Source organism: Schistocerca nitens, chromosome 3 (assembly GCF_023898315.1).
Source record: "Schistocerca nitens isolate TAMUIC-IGC-003100 chromosome 3, iqSchNite1.1, whole genome shotgun sequence".
Taxonomy (NCBI): domain Eukaryota; kingdom Metazoa; phylum Arthropoda; class Insecta; order Orthoptera; family Acrididae; genus Schistocerca; species Schistocerca nitens.
Genome location: NC_064616.1, coordinates 780,365,296 through 780,392,344, shown reverse-complemented (window position 1 = coordinate 780,392,344; position 27,049 = coordinate 780,365,296). Strand labels below are relative to the sequence as shown.

The 27,049-nt window shown below is 39.8% G+C and overlaps 1 protein-coding gene across 1 annotated transcript in view; it reads right to left on the bottom strand.

The window, feature by feature from the left end:
- Nucleotides 1-27,049, bottom strand: part of LOC126248794 (steroidogenic acute regulatory protein-like) — a 161,125-nt gene that overhangs the window by 12,337 nt on the left and 121,739 nt on the right. Inside the window, exon 12 of the mRNA XM_049950180.1 lies at nt 5,016-5,191. Within this exon, the coding sequence (XP_049806137.1) occupies nt 5,016-5,191 (176 nt within the window). The remainder of the gene's footprint in view (nt 1-5,015; nt 5,192-27,049) is intronic.

Here is a 27,049-nt window from a genome sequence, read left to right as displayed (position 1 = left end):
AACGTTTCAGAAGCAATGGGACTGAGACTGTTACATTCTCACATTGTCAGCGACAGTGTTAGGTAGTACTATACAGCAAAAAATAGCAAGTTTTTATGTTCTCCCAGATCTATACCATCAAAGAAGTAATGTTTAATTGTAATCTGGAGTATAGTATCTCCATGAAGCTTGTCACAGAAGAAAACGAATAAATCCATTGTCATCACAGCAACTACCACAAAGCACTTTTTAATCCCCTTATACATTTCATTTTAGTCCAATAAGCTAAACAGTTTTGCATATAATATCCTTTGCTTGAGATTTAAAAGAGTTTGATTTTATTGCTGCCAAAATTTGCTTTCACCGCACTTAAAGCATATCCTTTCTCTCTTTAGCAGTCACCTACACCTTGGCATGCTGTCTACTTGCCCATGTTGTCATTATAACCAGTATGTTTGTTACTAACATGCTTATCACCAAAAAAACATGTTTGTTACAATTTTTATGCTCCGTATTTGTCTTTCAGTGTGATATCAGAGTGGTAAATCTGTTTCCTCAAAAATTATGCCCGAGCTTTCCAGGTTTTAATTCCAGATTTCCCTGAACCAAGTTTTGTTTTAAGTGAGGGCATAGTTTAGTTTACTATTTTTCATGAGTACAATATGTATACATCTTTTTTAGTTGCCATGTTATTTAATGATTACTCCAAGTTCAGCTAAGGTTTACAGTTTTATCATCAATTCTATAATTCCATTTTGTTCCATGTTGTGTCTTTCTGCAATAAACCAAGTATATGAAACTATGTGGACAAGATATCAGAGAAATCCTCACTGTGGCTCATTCTGCAACGTTGTCACTGGTGTGCAATATCAACAGATTTTAATAGCGACAATACATCATATTTCTAATCGGATTCTACTCACACTGAGAGAAAGTTGACAACATGCTAGTTTGCACTGAAATTAGTAAAAAATAAACATTCTGAATTTGGAATGCTGGCCTACAAAAAATGTGTGTATAAATACAGAATCATAATTATCTCTTTTATAAAATTTACAAACTTACCTTCGCCTCTTTGCAAATGGTGAATTAATATACAGCAGAAACTCGTGCGCATGCTCCATCACAATTACAATCATGCAGTGCATAATACACCTGGAGCCCAGGAAACCATGGACAAGAATGAAGATTTCCGAGATCAGTGAGTCCATTAGAGATAACCATGATCGAGCAACAAACATTACAACAATTCAGTGACTTCCTTCGCCCTTCCTTATTCAACTCCAGAACTGAATACTTCCAAAACAGAAACAGACTGATTTCTAACAAAATGACATTGAACACTTCTTTCTGGCAACAAACAATTTAACTTCCCTGAATATCTCTCAAGATTTACTGATATTTTCCTGACTTTTCCAGTAAATTAAGCTTCCCTCAGAATTTCCAGGTTTTACAGACAACTCACTAACCTGAATATATTCCTTGAAAATTAGTCCACACTTTGCAACACACAGACATTAATGCTCACTCATTTTATTGGTGGTGGTTTGGTTTCCTTATCAACTGTGTTTTTCACCCATTTTCATAAATCCTTTATGTTGTTAGTGCTGAAAAACCAACTTAGTATGTCTGTTATTGAGGTTTTTTTTATCACTTAGTGTTAATTATGTTAATGACCAAAACCTGTTTTAGTTTTCAAAACTTGCCCCTTAGTCTTTTTTTATTGATGTGTTCATTTAATTGAGGTGTATGTAATCCCTAAATAAATGTATCTCAATTCAGATGCTGTACGTTCAGTGGATTTCAAAAGTATTTGGATGATCTCCACACATTGTGTATGTCAGGTCTCAGTGTTTATTGGCCAATAAACTCACCAGTGTAGTTGTTCAAATGTGTGTCAAATAGAATCTGTAGAGTGGCTGGTCACCCAAAGATTCCCCATGTTAATCTAAAAGCATCTGGGTTCCCTTATTTACCTTGTTATTTAGCAGTTGTTTTATATGTATTACTTTTCTCTCTCTGTGGTCGTGGTGGTGGCAGTAATAGTAATAGTAATAGTAATAGTAGTAGTAGTAGTAGTAGTAGTAGTGTGTTCTCAAATTAATCTAGTACATTATTCGTTTTATCAATATGTATTAACAGAAACAGTGAAACACAAAGAATAATCAATACTCTAGCAGTCACTGAGCAGCACTCCCACATGGCAGTAACAGTCAGCACAGGCCAGGGCGGTGCTGTCACTGTTGATGTACTGGTTATTCTGTCCCTATTAACACACATTGATAAAAGGAATATCGCACTAGAATAATCTGAGATCACTCAGTCGAATGGGCATCTAAAATTCCACTTTAAAAACCATTCCATTTGTAATGGGAAACAAATGGATGCTTTCCAGCAATGGTGGGCATCGCATGAAACATCTGATGAGCAGCATTTGTTTGGGCTGACTCCAGCTACACACTGTAAAAAAGAAATTGCAAATATCTGCCAAAAGAGAAACACATGTGCGCCCGCGCGCGCACGTGCACACACACACACACACACACACACACACACACACACACACACACACACACACACCAAATTGCAGGAAATTTGACATTTAGGACAAGATGAAAACTGGTATACGATAGTTCACTAAAAACATGGTAGACTAATGATGAGTTCAGAACTTATAAAAACAAAATAAACACTATATCTGATGTGAGAGCTGAAGAATATAGCTTAGCACAGGGAGAAAGAGGCAAAACAGAATGTCATGTAGGATGGGAAATCCCTTCACTCAAACGTGGAAAGTGTCGTTTGGTGGCTCAGTGGGTAAGTATCAGACTATAAAATCAAAGGTCTGGTATTCAGTGCCAAGCTGGTACTGTCACTTATAATTTCTTTCACATTCAGTAATGTTAAAAATGTTGAGTTGCACCAGCATTATCAGAGTCCATGATAAATTGTAAATCACCCTACGAGTAGTGGAAAAAGCTTCCTTAGCAGACCATGTTTTGCTGGTGAAAATAGTTCACTTTGGAAAAGTGGTAACATCCACACACTGGTATAGAAACCAAGCACAAAAGATAACACATGATGCAAAAAACCTGTCAGGTTCATAGCTTGTACCTTCTAGTGAGGATAATTGTGGAGTAGTTGCTCAATACAAGAACAGCAGTGTTGTGAAACACATTCATACTGTATGCAATGGCTTGAGTAAATGTACATGGATTCTCTTCATCCCACTAAAGTACACCCACTGACTCCTTAGAGCACCACTGTTTTCACCACTGAGTGAGAATATCCTTATACCCCTTGTATTACCCTGACCTAAATAGTATGAGATGGCATCATGTGATCCAAAAAACACTATGGTACAAGTATTCAAATCAGTTATGTGGCTTGTAAAGACACCATTTCCTGTGAGATGAACTGATTGCACCATAAAAGCAGCCAAGAAAACACAAAAACTACATAAATAACAGCAATATTAGTGCAAGAACTAATTTCATTTTCCTTGTAATATAACTGGCTTGCAGAAATTAGTTCAAAGAGAGGCAGGCAAGGGCACAGGACGTCCAATAAGGCCATGTCTAGAAAAGCACTGCAGTGTTCTAACCAACCTTCAGGTTAAAGGCAGCTCTTTTTTTAAAAAAGAAGAAGAAGCTGAGAGAGAGAGAGAGAGAGAGAGAGAGAGAGAGAGAGAGAGAGAGAGACTAATACCCACATGATACTGTAGGCGGTAATGTCTAACTCAAACAATAAAGGGGGGTGGAATATAAGAAATTAACCAAATCAAAGAACCATTTTAATTCCAAGAAAATAAATATAGGCGGGACAGCTAGGTGTAGCACCAAATGAAATCCAACAATGGGTGTTTTCTAAGGGCTCCAGAGATATATAGTAAGCCTGATTTTTTAAAAATGAATTGATTTCATTCCTCAAGTTTTCATTCACAGGGTTAAGAAGCAGACACACATCCAATAGCTTCCTCCAAGTGTAGACTGTAAACACTGATATATTAACACATATGTAGCACAGTCAAAAAACTGTAACGAAGCTCTTCCATCACCATGAGATTTGTGAACAAACAGTTAAATCAATGGAGATACCCATCTGAGTAAGTAACAATCAGAGACACAAAGCACAATCTTAACACAGAGAGAAGGAATGATGACAGATTTCAGGACAAAATGACAGGAGGTACAGAATCTCTTACATTGTGTTCCAAATTCATGCAAAATAAATTTTGTAGTCAGATGGACAACCTCGTAAAACACAATCTGGGAACAATTTTTCTATGCAAAGACAACAGGAGCATAAAAAAGTATTTTAAGCAAAGTAAAATTTGGTGCAGTATTTCCAAACAGGACAAAGTGCTTTAAATGACAAAATCACCTGATATGATAGTGAATCTCTTGGGTATAAATTTAGGCACAGCCACCTAGTTAAGACAATAGCTGTATGAAAGAAAAGGAAAGATGACATAGTCTGAATAACAGGAAAAAATTATCAGCAAATCATCTAGCAGCTGGGAACATTAGCTGAAGGCAGAGAAAATTGTTACTGTAAACCAGTTTGGGTAACTTTAGCAGCAGGTAAATCACAGCAGAATTAAAAAGCTCAAATTTGAATGTTAAATATCCATACATATAGAAAAGCATAGTGTTTTCATAACTTTACATGAAATACTCTACAGCAGTGGTAGTCAACCTGGTCCCTACCGCCCACTAGTGACTGTTCCTGCTTTCATGGTGGGTGGTATGAAGTACGAGTTTTTAAACTCTTTTTCATTAGGATTTCATAAAATTTGGACATGAAGTATTTTGTAAGTAATTATTATTATATGCTTTACCTTGCCACAACTCTGCTTTATAAATTTTATAAAGTTACTTCCCAACTTTATAAACCACTATTACTGTTGAACTGGTGGATGGTTACAAAATTTTACCACTAACAAAGATGCAAATGTGGGTGGTAGGTAAAAAGGTTGACTGCCTGCTCTACAGCATGCTCTATATAATATATGAAGGAAATTTAAATTTACAAACCTTATATATTTATTCTGTTTTGGGATACTGGGATGTGTGACGGAGGCACTAGCTACAACATAACAACCATTCTTCATGTTCCAGTTGCGCAGAAGTACAAAATCACGACTAGAAAAGACACCACCAGCACCATCAGCGACAACCTGGTAGATAACATCTGTGCGCTCATCAATGACCTGACAGAACATCAGAAGTAATTTTGTACACAAAAGAATAATGAACATTCAAACACATAAAAGTGACTAATTTATAGTAATGCATTTTATCAAAAATGGCAAATAACTTTGTGCATTCTACAACACTTCTGACATAATGACTCTTAGCTCACATGTAGTAGAAAGAAATGCTTTTGGAATCAGTAGAAAAGAATGGCACTGCAAAAATTAATAATTAATGAAGCACTTTGTCTTTTTAAATTGCCCATCTCTGGAATTTTAAGTGTTAATTATTACTCAGGTGTGTAGGTAATACCATACAAGGTGTTTTTAACAGTTTTTGAATTCAGTTAAGGACATTGAGATCACAGGAAGGAGAATGAAGCAGTTTGCATTTTGTTCTCTTCATTTAAACTGAGAGACTGTTGCTTCAGAGGTGCCAATCTCTAGATCTTATGTTGTAGGTCCTGTTCAGCAGGTTGTGCTGTCAACTGTTTTATCATCATGATCAGTGCTCTTTCTGTTGGAGGCTGATGAGTAAAAAAGGCGATTTTATTAGTTTTGAAAAGACTAGGGCTTTCTGATAACTTTGTACGAGTAAAACTTGTACTTTATGGGTATGTATGTATGTATGTATGTATGTATGTATGTATGTGGTTTAGGGTGCTCAACGATGAGGTGTTGTACCTTTGTTCATCTGAAGTACAAAATACATGGCATTGTTAACTCAACTTAGAGGAGACTTTCAGTATCATTTCTCATTCTGAAAGGTCCTCACTTGGGGAGGAATGAATATTTATGTGACCATATCCCACATCTTCATAAAAACAGGCTTAGAATATCTTGCTAGGTTGCACCATGCACTTCTTTTTTGTAATTGGCCAGTTTCTTTGATTTTCAGCTTGTTGGTAGTCAAGTGACTGTATACACGCTGTGATCGGCTGTAGGTAATTTCTGTGGTATTTGAGATTTATTGTTCACTTACTGTGGTCAGTAAAGTGACTTTTGCACAGTGGCGTGTGCGTGAGGTCTGTAGTGATGCAACAGATACAGCCAGGATTGCTGCCTGTGTCCTGAAATCTAACCTTTGCTAAGCTATTCCAGATTCTGATTCTGATTGAGTGTTTAAGGATATCCAACAGCTGAGGTCATCAGTCTCCTATTCACCACCCCCTCCCCAGCCCTCCCACCTCCAGGACAGAAGCAATAGACCCAGTCTTCCTGTGTGTAGAGTACATTCTGTGTGCAAGTGCAAGAAAGTGTTCTAAATGTCTGTGCAGTATGTATCTTGAGGCATAACATAGGAACAAGCCAGGTATTCACCTAGTGGGATGTGAGAAACCACCTAAAAACCACATCTAGGCTGGTCGGCACACTGACTCATCATCATAAATCCACCTGGTGGACTCGATCCAGGCCATGCATACCTCCCTGTCCTGGAAGCAGTCACAATAACATGCACAACTACCCGGGCAGGTAGCTATTGCAGCACACTTGCCTAATGCTAGTATGATTTGCTAAAGCACAAAAAACAGACAATTTTGTCTCCTTCCCTCACCCAGCCATCAGAAATCACTACAGCCAATAACCCCAATAACCCTCTTGCAGGATGTTTAGGAGATCAATGCCCAATGTGGAAAACTTCACAGAATGTACGAAGAGTTGATCATAGGCACAGAAAGAAGAAAACTCCTTCATCAAGCCTTCAAAACTGGCAGCCCATGGTAAAGTGGCAGGAAAACCAAAATAATACCAGGATGAGAAACTAAAGAAACCATGGAAGAGGTATGGAAAAAAAATTATGTTAATGAGCAGTATAATGTGTCGCAGTATGTTTTTAATGCATTCCTAATTGTGGTACTATTGTGCTATTCATCTTTAACCATTATGAATACAATGTACACTCCTGGAAATTGAAATAAGAACACCGTGAATTCATTGTCCCAGGAAGGGGAAACTTTATTGACACATTCCTGGGGTCAGATACATCACATGATCACACTGACAGAACCACAGGCACATAGACACAGGCAACAGAGCATGTACAATGTCGGCACTAGTACAGTGTATATCCACCTTTCGCACCAATGCAGGCTGCTATTCTCCCATGGAGACGATCGTAGAGATGCTGGATGTAGTCCTGTGGAACGGCTTGCCATGCCATTTCCACCTGGCGCCTCAGTTGGACCAGCGTTCGTGCTGGACGTGCAGACCGCGTGAGACGACGCTTCATCCAGTCCCAAACATGCTCAAGGGGGGACAGATCCGGACATCTTGCTGGCCAGGGTAGTTGACTTACACCTTCCAGAGCACGTTGGGTGGCACGGGATACATGCGGACGTGCATTGTCCTGTTGGAACAGCAAGTTCCCTTGCCGGTCTAGGAATGGTAGAACGATGGGTTCGATGACGGTTTGGATGTACCGTGCACTATTCAGTGTCCCCTCGACGATCACCAGTGGTGTACGGCCAGTGTAGGAGATCGCTCCCCACACCATGATGCCGGGTGTTGGCCCTGTGTGCCTCGGTCGTATACAGTCCTGATTGTGGCGCTCACCTGCACGGCGCCAAACACGCATACGACCATCATTGGCACCAAGGCAGAAGCGACTCTCATCGCCGAAGACGACACGTCTCCATTCGTCCCTCCATTCACGCCTGTCGCGACACCACTGGAGGCGGGCTGCACGATGTTGGGGCGTGAGCGGAAGACGGCCTAACGGTGTGCGGGACCGTAGCCCAGCTTCATGGAGACGGTTGCGAATGGTCCTCGCCGATACCCCAGGAGCAACAGTGTCCCTAATTTGCTGGGAAGTGGCGGTGCGGTCCCCTACGGCACTGCGTAGGATCCTACGGTCTTGGCGTGCATCCGTGCGTCGCTGCGGTCCGGTCCCAGGTCGACGGGCACGTGCACCTTCCGCCGACCACTGGCGACAACATCGATCTACTGTGGAGACCTCACGCCCCACGTGTTGAGCAATTCGGCGGTACGTCCACCCGGCCTCCCGCATGCCCACTATACGCCCTCGCTCAAAGTCCGTCAACTGCACATACGGTTCACGTCCACGCTGTCGCGGCATGCTACCAGTGTTAAAGACTGCGATGGAGCTCCGTATGCCACGGCAAACTGGCTGACACTGACGGCGGCGGTGCACAAATGCTGCGCAGCTAGCGCCATTCGACGGCCAACACCGCGGTTCCTGGTGTGTCCGCTGTGCCGTGCGTGTGATCATTGCTTGTACAGCCCTCTCGCAGTGTCCGGAGCAAGTATGGTGGGTCTGACACACCCGTGTCAATGTGTTCTTTTTTCCATTTCCAGGAGTGTATGTTACACCAATGCAGGTGCAGTGCAAACCAAAAATCTCACAGTATATAAGAGGCACTGTCTAAAATAGATGTTACACAGAATTCTAATGACCTCAAAGCTCAAAGTGTAAATGATAGGTACGTGACACAGTTTGCTAAAGGAAAAACTCTGTTCCGTGAAAACTAGATACATAGTGATGAAATAAGTACTGAGGCAAATAAAAAGGATGGAAGGCATAGAGAAACAAATGGTGCTGCCCTTTTAGAGACTCAGACAGTACCTCAAGCCTTATCTAGTGGGATTGTCAGTAATGTAGTAGAATAACCAGAAGCTGTTACGCGTAATATCCACTATCTGTCGAAAATCTGAAACTGTCCCCAAAGGGAATCACATCTGCTCTTGACATTCAACAAAGCTAAAAGACATGCATAAAAACTCTTGAAAATAATCTTCACCTAAGAAGGCAAGAGGACACATTTCAAGTACATCTGCACTACTTTACTTGTTGTGTAGCACACCCAAACGGTGACACAGTAGTCTTCCCACTCCTGAAGCAATTGGCCAAACTCATATGAATGCATGGGGTCTGTTCTTTCAGACATGTCTGAGAGAACAGACACCATGTGGAATCAGCAACTGTGATACATATTATGTAAATTGAAGGGGGAGAAAGGAAAGGAAAGGAAAGGAAAGGAAAGGAAAGGAAAGGAAAGGAAAGGAATTATTGATGTCAGCTGCATTGGGACTTTAAGTCGTGTCAGCAACACCAAGTGAAAATATGTGCCAGATTTCCTATCTACTAGGCAGTTGCATTAACCACTGGGTCACCCAGACACAGTGTTTATCGCAACTATGTGAACTATCTCAGTAAGCCCCTTGGCCGACCCACATTCCCATCCACCGCCATCAGTGAGAATGTACAATCACATTCAACCTTCTGTGGGAATCTCAAGTAGCATGGAAGACATGTACAGGAACAGTGGATAGGCAGCGCAAAGTGGGAATGTGGGTCAACCGAGGGGTGTATTGAGATAGTCCATGTAATTATGATAAACACTGTGTCTGGGTGGCACAGTGGTTAATGCAACTGCCTAGTACAGGAGATCCCGGGTTCAAATCCTGGTCCGGCACACATTTTCACTCAGCGTCATTGACTCTGCATAAAGTCCAAATGCAGCTGATATCATTAGTTCCTTCCCTTTCTTTTCCTTTCAACTCTCCACCTTCAATTTACATAAAATGACCAAATTCCATTGAAAGTGGGCAATCTACCAATTAAAGTATGAGAACTGTGTGACGACCTGAGGTCAGTTTTCACTAGGAGAAAAGACGTTCTTCATCTAGAACAAACTTACAGACACTTTGTCAAAGCTCATGGTCGCATCTACTCTGACTCCCCCTCAATGTTCACAAAAAAATTGTGTGTTTATTAGACATCCTTGACATATGTGGTTGTTACAAATAAATGTTGTATGTTGTTCAAAAGAAATAACTGAAATACGTAAATTAGTGGAAAATGGGGAGACAGATATTGATAATTGAAACTTAAATTCCAGAACCATATATAAAGCACAGTAAATTACTGTTTCTAGTTAACATAATGACAAAGGCAGCGACAGTATTTTTCCAAAAATTTGATCAAATAACAAAAATATCCCAACTTTGTGACACACATGCTGCATCTGTAACTCTAAAGTTCTCACATGGTAAACTAACACTAATAAGTATTTACATACAATATCCATGAAGCCTTGGACCAAACATTCATAGGCTGAGAGACATGGCTCATTACGCAGAGGGCTCACCACATATAATTACGATACACAATAATGCAAAACCCACACTGTGTCTCAGTCATGTAACAGATGAGTGTGGTATACAAATGCAGGAAGCAACCAATGTTAAACCTCCATGGGTTGTACAGGTTGGGCTGTCGAGCCACAAATGAAAACAGTGCTGGTACCGCAACAAATTTTGACATCACCTTGGCAAATCAGTCTGCAACTCTTGGAGACATCCAGCATGCTAGTGGAAGAGACCACAATGCCATTATGATAGATATTTTGGATCCTGGTTTATAAAGAAGGAATACAGGACAGGAAAACAAACATCTTCAATACAATTTAAAAAATGGTTACTAGAAAAAATAAATGCAAATATTAACCTTCAAACACCAGAATGTGCTGATTACAGTACAGACTACACAGCAAAATGCACAAAAAGTGGCTGTTCTAGTACAGAAAATGGTTAGACACTGTGGTAAACCATGGAGTGCATAGCTTGCATATATGAAACAAATGTGTTCACTGTGCAAACTTTTATCAGAAAGCTTTAGGTCATGGAGAGAAAGAGGCTAGACTAATGTTGTATACATCAGTGGAAACTGAGTACCAAGTTCTCATAGGTACTATGAAGAAAAAGCTCTGGTAACAAAATGTTCAAAGGCAAACAGTAACAGACACATGTTGTACTTGCAATAAAATAGTAACAGAGAATGTATAAACACCAACTACACTGTCTACATTACATAAACAAGACTGGACTATGATTAGAGGGTGGAGAGGTTCCACTGAATACCTGCTGAAGTTGCTTTTTCCAGAAGATAAGAGTGTAAATGAGGACAATCATCGAGGTGCAAGAAAGTATATGTGCCCCATTTGCACAAGAAGAAATTGTAGCTGCTATCACTCAGCTAAGTAATGTATAAGCTTACAGTCCAACTGCATTCATAGTGAAATGCTGAAAGCAACAAATAACAATTGTTATGTTCTTCAGATGCTTACTGAATGAATCACTAAGACAAGAAAGAATTCCTATAGTCTGGAAGTCTGTAAGCTACATAATTCTGAAAAGCATGGGCAGAGACAATGGTTCCCCCCACACGAAGCTACATGGCCTCAGCCAGAGCCAGTTCAGCATCAGAAAAGTCATAGCCGCAGATGACAATCCACAGTGCTCTCAACACTGTGGGCAACTGTAGCAGCAAGTATGTCGCAGGTATCCATGAAGCTTTGGACCAAACATTCATAGGCTGAGAGACATGGCTCATTACGCTGAGGGCTCACCACATATAATAATGATACACATGAATGTAAAATCCACAATAGACACTGCAGGCACATCTGACAATCTGTGGTGGCTCACAATGTCTTCCCAACTGAGACAACTACAGATCCCACAATGTTTGTACCAGAACTTCCCATATTACTGTGAAGGGCACACTGTTGAGTCTGACACGACATCCAGTCAAGTAGTGACCTAAATCATTAATGAGGAAACACTACCAACTTGACCACATATTTTAAGAATACACATTTGCAAGATATCAGCCCTAGCAATTGACCCAGTGAAAAAATTTGGGACATAATTCAGATAATACACTGTTATGACTTTCTGAATATATAGCCTTTAAACATCACAGACACCGGATGTTTTTCACTTGCTCCACTCCAGTGCAGCTGCCTAATGGCCACTCGTGCAGTACTGTACAATGGAGTGACAACTAGAGCCCTCCTACTTGTACAATGTTCACGGGAGGAAAGGGGATCACATCAGACCAATATATTTTGAAATCTAGTTCAAGAACACATTATTTTATGTGAACATGAGGTAAGTATTATGAGTATTTACTATGTCAACCTCGCACATTTAAACATTTAATATTATTTTAAAAATTTAATCGCCAATCACATCAAAGAATAGCTCAACTCCTACATATGTACTTCACTTTAACAGCGTCAGCTTCACAATCTAAAGAAACTAAGGTACAGAAGCAATGATAATAATTAAATAATGCTACACTGCTTCTTTAATGACACACTCATTCATTTCATTTGTTTACACTGCATTTGTAAACTGCTACACAGAAATGTTCAAAGCAAAGAGATCTCCGACACCAGCTACATATTAGAATCCTTCCACTTTCAAATAATGAACAAAGCATGTTACCAATGTCAAAACAATATTTCATTTGATGTTTAAAGTGAACCAGCCAGTCACTGGTGTAGTTTCTTCCATACCAAACGGATCAAAAAACCAGCCAAAATGTTGATACACCTATCTGCCTGTAAGGGAGAGACTGCATTTGAAGGATGTTGTCATGCTGGCTGGCATTAATATCGACATCCAGAATTTGTGCCAAGTTTTTAAACCTGCAAACAAAACCCTTGAATATGTGGAAGCCAAACACATGTAGCAACTGACAGTGTCTCATTATATATGATGGTACCACCAATAATGTAAATGCAGTTTATTCTGCTTCATTTTTTCCACTTTTCCAAAAGGAGATAGCTCATTTTATATACCAATGGAGGCAAAGTGGTAGCTGATGACATTACATCTTCACAGCCAACTTTCTCTTCACAGCTAACTATATCATCACTTACTTCCTCATTTTCATATCACTGCTCCATTGTAACAATGACACTGTTTGATGAATGTGACTGTGGCGAAATGGCTGCCTCTTATCACCACCACCACCACCACCACCACCACCACCACATAAGGAAGCATCAAATGTCAATCCACTATTTTGCTCCCTATCTAGTAGCTCTTCATTTGTGATGTTGTCTATGGTTGCTGCAATAGAACTGAAAGGTATAAATGATAGCATAAAGAAATCCCCACATGCTTTCATTTGCCTTAGTCGAACAACCACATACAATAATGCTATCCATTTGTTACTTGCAGGAGCTCTTATAATTCGATGTTTAAACTTTGCAATTTGATCATCATTCTGTACTAGCCCTCAATGGGCTGTTCTATTGTTTCCTGGTTCATTGTCATTACCTGAACACAAGCCTCTTGCACATTCCATTGTACAGTACTTCACATGTGGGCATTAAGCAGCTGCAGGGGGGCAGAACAAGTGGCGAACATCCAGGGTGTGCATATGTTTAAAAGCCATTTGTTCACGTCATAACTGTGTACTATCAAAATTATAGTCCAAAATTTTGCATGGGATCAATTTCTACAGTTGGTACCTTCCAAGTGTCCTTTTTTCTCAAGACATGACATCTAGTTGTTTTTTTTTAACGTTGTAGACAGGGCTCTATAAATACACCAATTTTTTTGGGACCAGAGACTTGAGCCATTGATAACAACTCTGACTGAAAATGCTCAAGTATCAGGAACAGCAGCCTATGACAATGACATACTGACTGTGGTGGCAGAGGACTCAACAGCCAGGCTGGAAAGAAAAGTGTGTCATGTGCTTGCTCACATGCAAAAGTGGTGCTCAGATAATAAATCAGAAATTGCAGCAGCCTACCTACCTATTGATCAAGTGCAGCTTCTCCTGCTCACAGAATCCTACTCTGAAAACTGGGGGAGCTCTGGTATGACACAGTCAGGTATAGAAGCATCTGGGTATACATTTGACTGAGAAGTGTAACTTTCACACACACATCATCAGTCAGACAGGTCAGAAAGCTGCCGAAGTTATGCACACATTACAAAGAGTGGGCACCATTGATTAAGATCCAATTGCAACTACTTCGGGACTGATGACCATAGATGTTAAGTCCCATAGTGCTCAGAGCCATTTGAACCAACTACTTCAACTCTATCATGATGCAGTCCTCACTGCTAGGATTTGCAGTCAACATCTGGGCACACAAACTGCAATACAATTGACATAAGTCAATCCTAAGGCCTATGCAGTGGAGTGTGTTGCTGAGGCTAACAGGAGGATTTGGGGCAAAACTGATGGAGGTACTGTTAGTCATACCAGGCATGTGCCCAATAAATATTAATGTAAGATATACAAGTTCTCTTTACTTGCTTCGCAAACAACATTTTTCCTAGGTGAAAGAAATTACAGGTCAGAGAATATCAACCAAACCAGAGCTAAAATTATGGAAAGCGCAGGGTAGCAAAGAGATCAGGTCTGTATCACAACAGATCACACAGTATATGAAAGATTTCCAAACATCAAAGAAAGGATTCTTGTGAGCCATGTAAACCCATCTAGAGGATTGATTCACTGCCTGACATGCCGTGGACTATACCCTGAATATTTACATAGGGTAAAGAAAAGCCAGACAAACGTGTATGTATGTGGCGACATTTGTACACAGGACCATAGTAGTAGAGTGCCCCACCTACAAAAGTTTGCGGACTTAAAAAACTGGCATTGGTACACCATGTGGTGGTGTTAGAGACAAAGACAATAAACACCTGGTAAGCGAATTTGAAAATAAGATATCCAGGAGGGAAATTACAAGGAACCTCTGGAGTGCAAGGTTGCAAAATACCAATGAGGTTTATGGCATTCAACACCCCATATATTATTTACTATGCAACCATAATATTGCTACTAATGGCAACAGGGGGTGGAACTGGAGTAACTCACTACAGCACTAGTGGTGTTGATACAAAGCAGAGCAATGGCAAAAATAAACAAAGCAAACATTGCATTATATCTACAACAACAGTTGCAGATATTGACACTTCATCAGAAAGGAGCCCAATGGATGCCGCAGAGTGAGAAAGAAGTGACAGATGAAATATTAGTGTTTCTGCAATATGAGTGAGTGGAACGTATCGTGTCACATACGCTCGACTATGTACACAATATACACGAGGAGTGCAATGACTATGATACGTGCTTAACATGTGAAAGATGCTGTAATAGGTGTTGAGCCATGTAGTTCATCACCCTTATCTGACAGGTAACTGCATATCCCATTTCCAGTGAAATGTAGTAAAGAACAATCGTTGTCGAAGGAGTGGGTACTAAACATAATTATGTACATGGAAGATCATCCACAGCATAGTAAAAATTCAGTTATGAACAGATATTGAATAAATCTGCTCAATATGACTGTGTAGCGCATAAGAAAAACTATGGGCATTCAATGGAGGACAAGGCGCACTTGTTACAACTGCGCATTTTCAAGGACGCTCAATACAATTTACAGGATGTGCGTGGTAGTGACTTACTACATTTTGCACATCAAATTGTGCATGACATAGATTATAGTGATTTCAAGGGAAGCTATCGATGGTTACATAACTTCAAATAGTGCTACGGAATTGGAAGACTTAGGATAATGAAATTTCAAACAAAGCATCAACTTGACAATGCATAGCAAACTGCAGAATGACCCTGAAAATTTGTAGATGAGAAAAAAACTTATTCCATTTTTCATCACGGGATATGTTTTCAACTCCAACCAATCAGAATTTGAAGAAGACATGCGTATGAAAGGAAGCTTGGATATTACAGGAACCTATCAACTAACATCAATAACTTAATGAATTTGTATTAAATTATGCTGACAGTTAATCCAAATGGTACTCGTATACTAGCTTGAAAGTTATTTATTGTGCTGCGAGAAGTTGGAGGTGCTTCGCCCCCTATGATTCCTTGTCGTGTGCATGATATTCGAAGGGCAGGAGAAAATATTTACGTCACAGCACGCAAGAGTAGGAAAATGGGCATAAGAGAACTACAACTGTGGTATGAGCACTACTTCTGGCCAATAGCTGATCTAAATAACTTATTTTTACTTCATTCCTGGTCTGTGTATACAAATCATACTACTTTAGAGCAAACTATCCCTCCTGAAAAATGTGTGACATTGCAATTCATACCACCTGAAACCACTGGACTAATTCAGCCTCTGTATGTCTGTTTTTTCCATGCCTATAAAACATTATCACATTATCTGCAGCCACATCTTAAGGGATAGCCAGTTCCACAATAAGCTCCACAACAGACTGTTCTGCATTCAGTTGTATGCTACCAAATTTCTATCAGTTCATCACCCTGTTACACCAATATGATTCTATATGCATTCTTTAAGAGTGGATGCCTAGCTGAAAACCTTCGATCTTGATGGTGCAAACCTTTGTAATCACTGGGGCATGCCATTTTTCATTCAGAGTACATGGTGCAAGATAATGGTTTGTTTTGAAATTTTTTGAATGTCGACACTGTCCATTTTGTGAAGTGTAATACATACATCCCATAGAAGGTTGATCTCTCTACCTCCTGATCACTCATTTTCTGATGGCCTCCGGATGCACATGGTCAGTCATTAGCAGCTAACATTTTTCCTGTCACAATTGTTAACACAAGACATTCAAATCAGTCTTAATGAAAATTGAACTTGCAACCTCAGACTCAAGAGATTCCTTGTTAATCAATATTTAGAAAATAATGGCACTGTAAGAGAAAATCTGTTTGTCATGATAATGATGCAGTAAATAATGTGAGTGCAGTGAACCTCTCCACGTATTTACTGACCCCAGAATTAATTTCTATAATATAGAGGATCACCAGACACAGTGGATATGTGACCATCAACATGGAAGCTAGGACAGAACCAGCAGACTGACTGGGAACTTGTAGTGACTTATGTGGGTCTCTCAGAAAGAGCAGACTGCAGAGAGGATGGTGTCACATATCTGTTAAGTCCAACTGGTTGATCCCAATACGATTGTGGATGACGGCACCACCTCCAATGTGGCCCCATCACAGAGCTGACATGCAGTGGGTGTTTGGGGATGGTATGGGTTTCTCAGAACTCCAGTTCTAGAGATTTAGCTTGTTGTCCCAAGCAATCTGGGACTTAATCACACAGAAGTTAGTAATGTTGGTATTGGTCATGGATTAGAATTCCCAACAGAGGCTTCCTGAAGAGTATAACTTCCTTAACCCTTATGTGCGATAGTGGTTAAGATTAGAAACTGACCATAAGCCATATGCTGTTATGGTAGTGCAGATGACCAACAATTGTTGTTTAAGCGTTTGAGTGTTTCTGTATTTTACTTAAGGTTTTATTATTTTTTATTTCCTTTATTTTTAATTTCACCAATTATTAGAAATGCTTAAACTACATAACAAATCTTGAAGTGAATGTTAACTACAGTTTTATACATCATCTGTAGCTATGTGAAAATATTATCTCAATTAGATTACAGGTGGCAGGTGTCAAAACTGTAAGCAATAATAAACAAACAACTGTCAGACACTTGGCAATTATAGAACTTGTTTTACTGAAAATTATTTGAATTGTGTGTGTGTGTGTGTGTGTGTGTGTGTGTGTGTGTGTGTGTGTGTGTGTGAGGGGGAGGCGGGGACAGGGGGGGGGGGGGAGAGGAGGTGCACGCGTGTGCATCTAGACTCCCTCTAACGCTCAATATTTACCACTAAAAAAAACTTTATTTATACAGCTCCATCACCTTGCCTAGCTTAACTCTGAATGTTGTTATCGGTCACTTGAGTAAATTATAGTTCAAGTGATTGTCACATTGTTGCAATAAACAGAAACAAGACACTATTTTTTCTGTTCCCCACAATATTTTGCTGGTGGTATATGTACAATTAATGTATGTGGTGGCACTAAGGTCTTTGTTAACTGTGACCATGTGATCCACCATGGAACATCCTGAGTCGCTCAGCTTTAGATACAGCCCAGTGAATTGCACAGCACCAAAACTTGATAACCATCTGAACTGTACAACACAAATCATCATGGTTTGCATTCAGTCCACTCCAATATTTTTCATTTTTAACAGCAAACTCTTAGCCATATCATTATACCTCATCTCAGAAGATAAGGAACTACGGCACATCAATTCCACAAAATAACTGCACACTAACATCTTCAAATACATGAGGGCACATGTGCAGCTAATACTCAAAGATGTAATCTCTAAGAGCCCTAGTGATGACTAAAGAGAATCTTTGTCCCAGTAATATTTATTTATAGTGAAAATGGGAGTAATAATGGAAACAGACCATTCTGCTATACGTCCCTTTAAAAATAATGACAAAAACTGTACCTAATGGGTTCACAGTCTCTCTTGGCAAACATGGAAGACGACTTGTAGCAACCACACTCCACATAAACAATGTGTGTACATGCTACACAAATGGGGCACGAAGTCTTCAGATGAATGTAATTGTGGGTATGTTAACCAGACTCAAAACTGCACAATTAGATCAAATCCAAAACACTAAACTCATCTCCACCTACCTCCCCCTCTCCCCTTCCCCCCACCCAGTGCAATCAGTTTGATCAAGAGGCTGGAATTGGCAGGATAATAAACACACACATAATTACTTAAAAATTTTCTTAAATTCAATTATTGTGAATTTATACATACTTTATGAGAGTGTGCTGAAAAGTATTGCCTCTCAATTTTTTATGTGAAAACTCTTATTGTTTTTTTAAATAATCTTTATTTTTTATGTACAAATATTTATTACTCAACAAAGTCACCAAGGCAACAAAAACACTTTTCCCAACAAGAGACCAGTTTGTTGATACTGTCATCATAGAAAGTTTGACTTTGTTGATCGAGCCACAATTTCACCTCTCCTTGTACTGCTTCATCATTGTCAAAGTGGGGTCCTCGAAGCTGTTCTTTAAGTCCTGGAAAAACAGAAGAAAATTGGATGGGGCCAAATCAAGACTATATGGAGGATGATCAATGACAGTGAACCCAAGGTGTCGAACTGCTCAGATGTTACTCTGCTCGTGTGGGGACTGGTATTGTCATGAAGGAGGGGAGGGTGCGCCATATGTGAATGAACTCTTCCAATTCGAAACTTATTACAGCATGCTGTTTCTCACAGAGTGGCATAGTTACATTACACACTGCCATTATACACACTTCAATTCAGAGACCTCTAGCAGCAGACAGGTGCAAGTATGTAGATATGAAGAATGAAGACATAGAATGTTAATAATATTTTTTAAAGAAAAAAGCATTAAGAATTTTCATGTAAAAAATAAAGAGGCATTACTTTTCAGCACACCCTCAGATATTACTGCCTTTGCACTGTTACTCTTGTAATGAAATACACGTAGAAAGTCACACACTAAATCTGTAACAATAATTACTATCATCATCATTTCTTGTACCAAAACATGACTTATGAAGCTGAAAGAATATACAGGGGTTGGACAAAAATTTGGAAACACCAAGAAAAATGCATGCTTGAACATAAATGCAGATGCTAGCCAAATCTGCAGGTTGCAGTGTTATATTTGAGCATGAGTGGTACCTGTGCAATGTCCTCAATATGCTGCAAGTGTTAGTCATGATCAGAACAGTGTTCTGTGTAGCTGTGTGTACTTCATTTTGGAGCTAAGTGAATTAAAACATGGGCAAATTGTTGGTGCTCATATGGTAGGTGCTTCCATAACCGAGGTAGCTCAAATCAAATACATATACTGCCTACAGGGAAAGCAGAAAAACATAATGCAGTAAGTCACAATGTGGATGAAAGTGTACGTTGACTAAGACTATAATGAGAAATAAGGGGATCACAGCTGCAAAAGTCACGGCAGAACAGTAACAATGTGTAAGGAAGCTCAATAACCAAGAAACTGCAGTGGGAGCTCAAATTCCAAAACCACTTATCAGTGATGCAGATGCCCATAATGTGGTGCCAAAGCCATAAAACCTGGACTATGGAGCAATGGATAAAAAATCATTTGGTTCAATGGGTCTTGTTTCACATTACTTGGCTGACTTTACATCCCAAGAGTGAAACATAGTGTGGGTTTGGTGATGAATTGGGCAGTCATACCATGGTATTCCATGGACCTCATGGTTACTCTGAAAAGTTGTGTTACTGCCACAGATTGTGACCCTTTTAGCTGATCAGGTAAGTCCCATGGGAAAATGTTGTCCCCCAATGGTGGTGATGTGTTTCACGATGACAAGGCCCCTCTTCAACAGCTTGCATTGGTAGCAGAACTGGTTATATGATCACAAGGAAGAATTATCGCAGCTCCCCTGGCCACCACAGTTGCCATATTTCAATGTTATTGAGTATTTGTGGTCTACCTTGGAGAGAAGGTGTGTGATCATTGCCCATCTCCATCATCATTGCAGGAAGAATTGTACAAAATTCCATTGACAACCACACGAGACCTGTATTTATCCATTCTGAGATGATTGGAAGTCATTTTGAATGCCAACACGGTTCCTACACTGTATTAGGCATAGTAACATGTTGTGTAATTGGTAGTCTCATAGTATTTTCGACTTTTCGACTGCTTGTAAGTATTTCTATCAAATATCATACTATTATTGAACTGATTTTAGCTGCAAATGCTTAATGACTGCAAACTTCACCAACTTTATAACAGACAAATAACCAAGTAAAAAATTGAATTAAACACTTTTAAAACTAATGTGATGAATCTTTGGGTGACCATCTAGATTATAAAATCCAATTTGGTCTACAATGTTTCAACTAACCCTGACATTTAGGCTATGGAATATGTGTTCTGATAGTAATTAACTTTGGCTCTTTTTTTTTTTTATAAGCAAATTAAGATTAACCCTTTGACTGCTATTGACTAGTTTACCCGTCATGTTGCCTGCCACTCCCTGGATGCTAATGACAAGTACAGTCACGGCCACCAGTTTTCCCCGAGTGCTGCTGACAAGTATAGACGCGCTGCTACCTGAGTGCTGACGATGAGATAACTCGCACAGCAGACTTCCCACCCCATGCCTCAGTAGCCTTTTGCAGTTCTGGCTGCTACCTTGTCATCAGATTCTCTGTCAGCTATGAGCCTAGGCTTCACATTACAGTTCACTGTTCATCGAAATTTATTTCAGTGTTTTTCGCGTTCTGTATTTTACAAAGAATAGCAAGACATCGTGGATGCACTGAGGAAGAAATCATGGAGATTCTTACGAGGAGAGATAGTGAGGATGAACTACTTGATTTTGATGAAAGTGATATCTCTTCCACAGAATCGGAAAGCTGTAGTCATAAACCTTCCACGTCAGCAGGGGTGTCAATGCAGTCTCGTGTCTCAACTCAATTTTATGAATCATTAACCTTCCACAATCTAGATGTAGAATGGATAAAGAAAACAAATATCCATCACAGTTTTTCTGTGCTAAACTTTAAAGGTACTGTGTACAATATATACACCTGAAGTACTGAATAAAAGATTTTGTTCTTTATTACGGCCAAAATGTCTTTACACTTCCCTAACATTTTGTTTCCATTCATTCTCTCAACACAATTTCTGTTTTTCTTGTTTTGTGTAGTTCATGTGTTCCTAATTACATTGTTTGCCATATCCTATAAAGGATTTCATCACTAATACAATGTCACATTGGGATTTCTTTTTCATCTACCTTTCCTTTGAGTCTATGTATGGATTCTTTGATATATGTTGAGCTGTTACAAAATTATCTGTGGTATTGACAGGAGTGCTAAGTTGAGACTACTTCTGTTGAAAATCAGCAGATTATTTCTTAGTCTGACTGAAACAACTCTTTACCAGTTAATTTTACTCAAACTACAAAAATATCTTGAATACAAAGAGAAAAATGCAGTTTTTCACATCCTTGCAGAACTGCCCATATCACTCATGTTGAATGCAGGGTAAATGCTGAAGGAGGAAAATTCTTCTCCCCAAAATCAATAGAATGAGATTTTCATCATCCCTCTCATAGAACCTAAAATCTTCAATCTGACATAAAGCTTGTCCTCTTGGTCATTTTAAAATTTTTCTACTTATTTGCCTCCAATATAGAGGCTAATGTATCAGTAGTTGAAAACACAGCTGTTTACCATTCTTGCTTCTTAGTAGGATATAACTGTAAAAAATTTATACTTTCCTCGGATAATATTTGCTCAAGGAAGACAAAGCACTTTCTGCAGATACTCCCCTGCAATTGAACTTTAATGTTTAGCTACAAATTAACCATTCTCCATTGAGCAAATCATTCTAGGTATAAATTTGCCTGCAAAAGATTTACATGGTGGCAAAATGACTGGTGCCTGAAAAGTCTTAAATCCTTTATTTGCTTCGACGCATGGTATTGATAATATAATTCACAGTTTTTACTGCATCTTCTCCTCAACGTAAACTGGACAATATCTGTATCACACAAGATGGTTACACAAGTAGCAATTTGGGATTATGTATACTGCATCACTGCATTCCAGTTACATACGAGATGTTACAACATTTATTACAAGTTTCCTGGCTTTTACATACCAAGGTGCCATGGCTGAAGTGTTGACACTTATGGCATCATGCAGTATAAATGCAAGTGTTGCCGGCCGCAGTGGCCGAGCGGTTCTAGGCCCTTCCGTCCGGAACCGCACGCCTGCTATGGTCGCAGGTTCGAATCCTGCCTCGGGCATGGATGTGTGTGATGTCCTTAGATTAGTTAGGTTTAAGTAGTTCTAAGTTCTAGGTGACTGATGACCTCAGATGTTAAGTCCCATAGTACTCAGAGCCATTTTTTTTTTGCAAGTGTTCTCTGCAGTTTCTCTCTAACTCTTTTACATTGTTTAGTAATGCTGAAACATAGCCCCCACTCTTCTGTCGGCTCAACTGGATAAATAACCCCTTCAGCATTCACAAGTGTCAAAATACATACAAAATTAAGAATTCTATGCAGCTCTGACTTTACAGTACATCCATCATCAAAGGCATATGCAAGAGGGGAGTAGGGGCACCCACCCAACCCCCATCCACTTGTGGATTCTAGATATATTTTCAACACATTCCTATCAGTAATTTTCAGCTAGATATGATAACTTGCTTTCATGTGGAAATGGAGTACAGATTTCTTATTAATTCCACAATTTTTGTGCATTTCTAGAAATTATTGTCTGTGATTAAACTGTAGGCTCAGGGTTTTCTGGCACTACACTGTCAAATTTGATCAGATATACTGTACTTTTAACAGCAGCTTCATTTGGCAATCATGCACAGATCATGATAATTAATATGCTTCCTTGCACTTGGTGGCAGTTTCAGTACAATCACATTATAAAGAAATGAAAATATTTGAAGATCTTAAAACAGGGGCCCTAAATCCTTCTGTCACTTTTTCGTACATGCCCTAGTTAAGGTGCAGAAATGGGCTGGTCCAACATCCCAGTGCCTGGAGTCAATGAACAACTTCCTGAGCACCCACCTCCTCCCTCACAAGCACAATATAATCACTGCTGTTGCATACTTCACAGCCATTTGACACCAATTCACGCAGGTAAAACCACTTCCCTCCTGCACAACTTAACCACCACAGTAATACACTACAGTCTTGACATCGACTAGACCTGTGGCTACTATCTGGTATATTATTTTCAGTTTTATGTAGCAGAGACATTTTGGCAGATCCTGAAGAACATAGCCATGTGATACAGCAGACAAGATCTTCTGTGCTTCATTTGGGGGCCCTAATGTATCACCCACAAATAGAATATGCATTTGCTGCTCTAGAAGTGGGGAAAAAAGGACATATTCTTCATATTTGAAAATATAAGGGGCATTCAAATGAAACACTGTCACTAATGTAAAGTAACAGTAACAATTTTATTAACTCAAAAATGTAGTTATACACAGTACACATACTCAAAAATAGTCGCCAAAACTGTAGGCACATTTGTCCCACTGTGACACTAGCCGGTCGATTCCATCCATGAAGAACCTAGTAGGCTGCAGTCAGATCCAGGCCTGGACCCAGTTACACACTTCATCGTCCGTTGCGAATCAATGTCCGTGAAAAGCTTGTTTTAGAGGTCCAAACACAGGAAAGTCACATGGTGAAAGGTCGGGGCTGTACGGTGGATGTTCCAGCATTTACCACCGAAACTGCAGTAATGTCATCTTCACCGCATTGGCCGTGTGTGGGTGTGTATTATCATGCAGGAGGATAACGCCATTGGACAACATGCCTCGGCATTTCCACTTGATTGCTCGTCTTAAAGTTTGGTAAAGTGGCTTGATAAACACTGGGCACTGTTGGTGGTTCCCTGTTCCAGGAACTAGACAAGCAGTGGGCCCTTGTGGTCAAAAAAGAAGGACATCACAACCTTACCAGAACCGGTGTGTACAGCCTTTGATTTCTTTGGAGGTGTTGAAGTAGCATGTTTCCACTGCTTGCTCTGACACTTGCTTTCCGGTTCAAAATGGTGACACCATGTTTCGTGACCTGTGACAATACGTGACAGAACACCGTATTCCTCCTCATGATAATGTTGCAGATGACTCAAAGACAGTGCCATTCGAGTATTGCATAGTTCGGCAGTCAGTTGCGGGGGGGAGGGGGGGGGGGGGACCCACTGCGCACAGATTTTTTGAAAGTTCGAGTGTTGATGCATTAGTGTGGGAGGTGCCCACACTAATACCCAGTAACTGAATCAGTTTCTGGATGACCTTAACAGCGACTATCATAATATTGGTTTCACTAAGGAAATAGAGGAAGACGGTTGTCTTCCTTTCCAGGACATACTAATAAGGAACATAGTATGCTACACCATTCAGTATATAGGAACAAGACACACATAGACCTGTACCTGCATGCCACAAGCTGCCACTGTCGAGCACAATGGCAGATAGTGCCGACCACTCTGATAAATATGGCAAACGCCATATTCGATAAAGAAAGTCTCCCGGATGAACAACACCTGAAGGAAGTATTCCAAAAAAAATGGGTACACTGAAGTTCAGATTAGTAGTACATTCAAGTAGAGATAACATGTTCGACACTGGAAAGATGAAGAAGACAAAGAGACTCATTCTCCTTTTGTATGTGGGACAGCTATCAGCCAAAATTGCAAGGCTACTCAAAAAATCCAACATAAAAACCATTTTCCAATCACTTTAAAGGTGAAAGAGTGGCTTGGCTCTGTGAAAGACTCACTAAAAATGAACTTACTGGGAATATACAGCATTGCCTGTTGAATGTGGCCAACAGTACATCAGGAAAATACAGTCCTGTATTTGAATTGTTGCAAGCAGTGACTGCGACAGACTGCAAAATCAGTGATAGCAGAGCATAGCCTCAAGGAAGACCACACCATTGACTTCCAGAACACCAAGGTGCTTTGCCATGCAAATGGCTATTGGGCCAGCAGCACAACGGAATCAAAAGAAAATTGGGTTCACAAGAATCTTTTCAACAGATACGAAACATACCAAATAAGTGTGGAATGGAATCCATCATTAACGGCAACATGATGGTGAGCATAACTAGCACAGTCCAATTCGCAAGACATGGCTGGAATGGCAACACAGAGATGTGAACAGCACACCTGCTACTCACACCACTGCAACCTCACCCCCCTCCATGCCCAATGGCCAGACAGTACACACCCATCTATAGCCAGGTTGAAGTGGGCACTCCACTAGTAACAATATTACAGTATTCGCAGACCTCAACACTTTGCCAGAAGATGACGAGTGTGACACTCGTTGATATGTCACAGTATTTTAACACTGTCACCCCGCTGAAAACCTGAACGCTTTTCACCTATAGTATATGCCTGAAGAGCCTGCTTTCACATAAATATCTGTCACTGAAAGCTCACTTTCTACTAACTGAGATGTTGGGCATGTGATGAATACAACACAGTGGATGTTAGAAAATAGAAGACATTGAAATAATGCAAAACATTCATTAACATGATTAGATTTCTTCATTTTAAAAGAAGAAAAATACAATATACACACATATATAAAAGTACTTAATTTTTTTGAGAAAGACCTATTTCACTCAAAATTCTCAATTCAGAAACTGATAGCAAATCCCAAAATGTTCGAAGCTTGCCTCCACACTCACATACATTCGTAGGACCATACACTATTGTACACTTTCAAATACACACGTCTGGTGTCTCACAGTTTTATAAGCTTAAATGACACTTTGATGAAGTATCTGCTGTACAAAGCAACTGACTTAGGTGGCACCACAGATAACATCACAAAGGAGTGAGGTCAGGGGAATGTGCTAGCCTTAGTACTAGTCCTCCCTTACATGTCCACTTGCTATTGAACATACCACCCACTCTACATCTTTAATAATGCAACTGTCACTGATAGCCCACTTGCTTCTCTTACTCTCAGAAACTCAACCAGTGACTTGCCAGATAGTACCTGTATAGTGTGCTGGGAGAAGACATGAAGCTAACATGCAGTTACCTACAACTGCAGTACACACATTAATGTATTGCTGGTGGTTCACATCCGGCCTGAATTATACCATGAGGATTTTCGTTCAACCATAAAAAATAAATGTAAAAAATTGCTATTCCATCTTCATTCGTCCAACATGAATATGCTAAAAACTTTCTGATCATACAATTTGGACAACAAGATAAAAGACTTCACAACAGTTTACAATGATGAGAAACTGAACAACAAAGAGCTTAGCAATGTACTACTTACTTTTCATCCTCATGAGTATAGTGACTTTTCATGGCTTGGAGTTATAAATATGCTGGAAGCACACACAGGGATCCATGACCACTCAACAGAAACCCACAAAGCAACAAAAATCATTGGATAACAGCTCAGGAATGGTGGTGTGGTGCATTGTCTTGTCAATACAGACTAAAGGATGCATATGATCTGTCAACAGACATCTTTAGCTTCTGCCTGTGGGGAATCAAAAATGTACCAGGTGGTTCCATTTCACTCCAAGTAAACATTACACATGCTGTCAATAGCCTCACCAATGTGAACTGCCAAGAGTGATTAATTATGCTGTGTGATTTCAGTGCATTCTTAGAGGCAAAATGCAATCACTTGAAAGCACTAGTAACACAAATTAATGTAAATTTTCAAA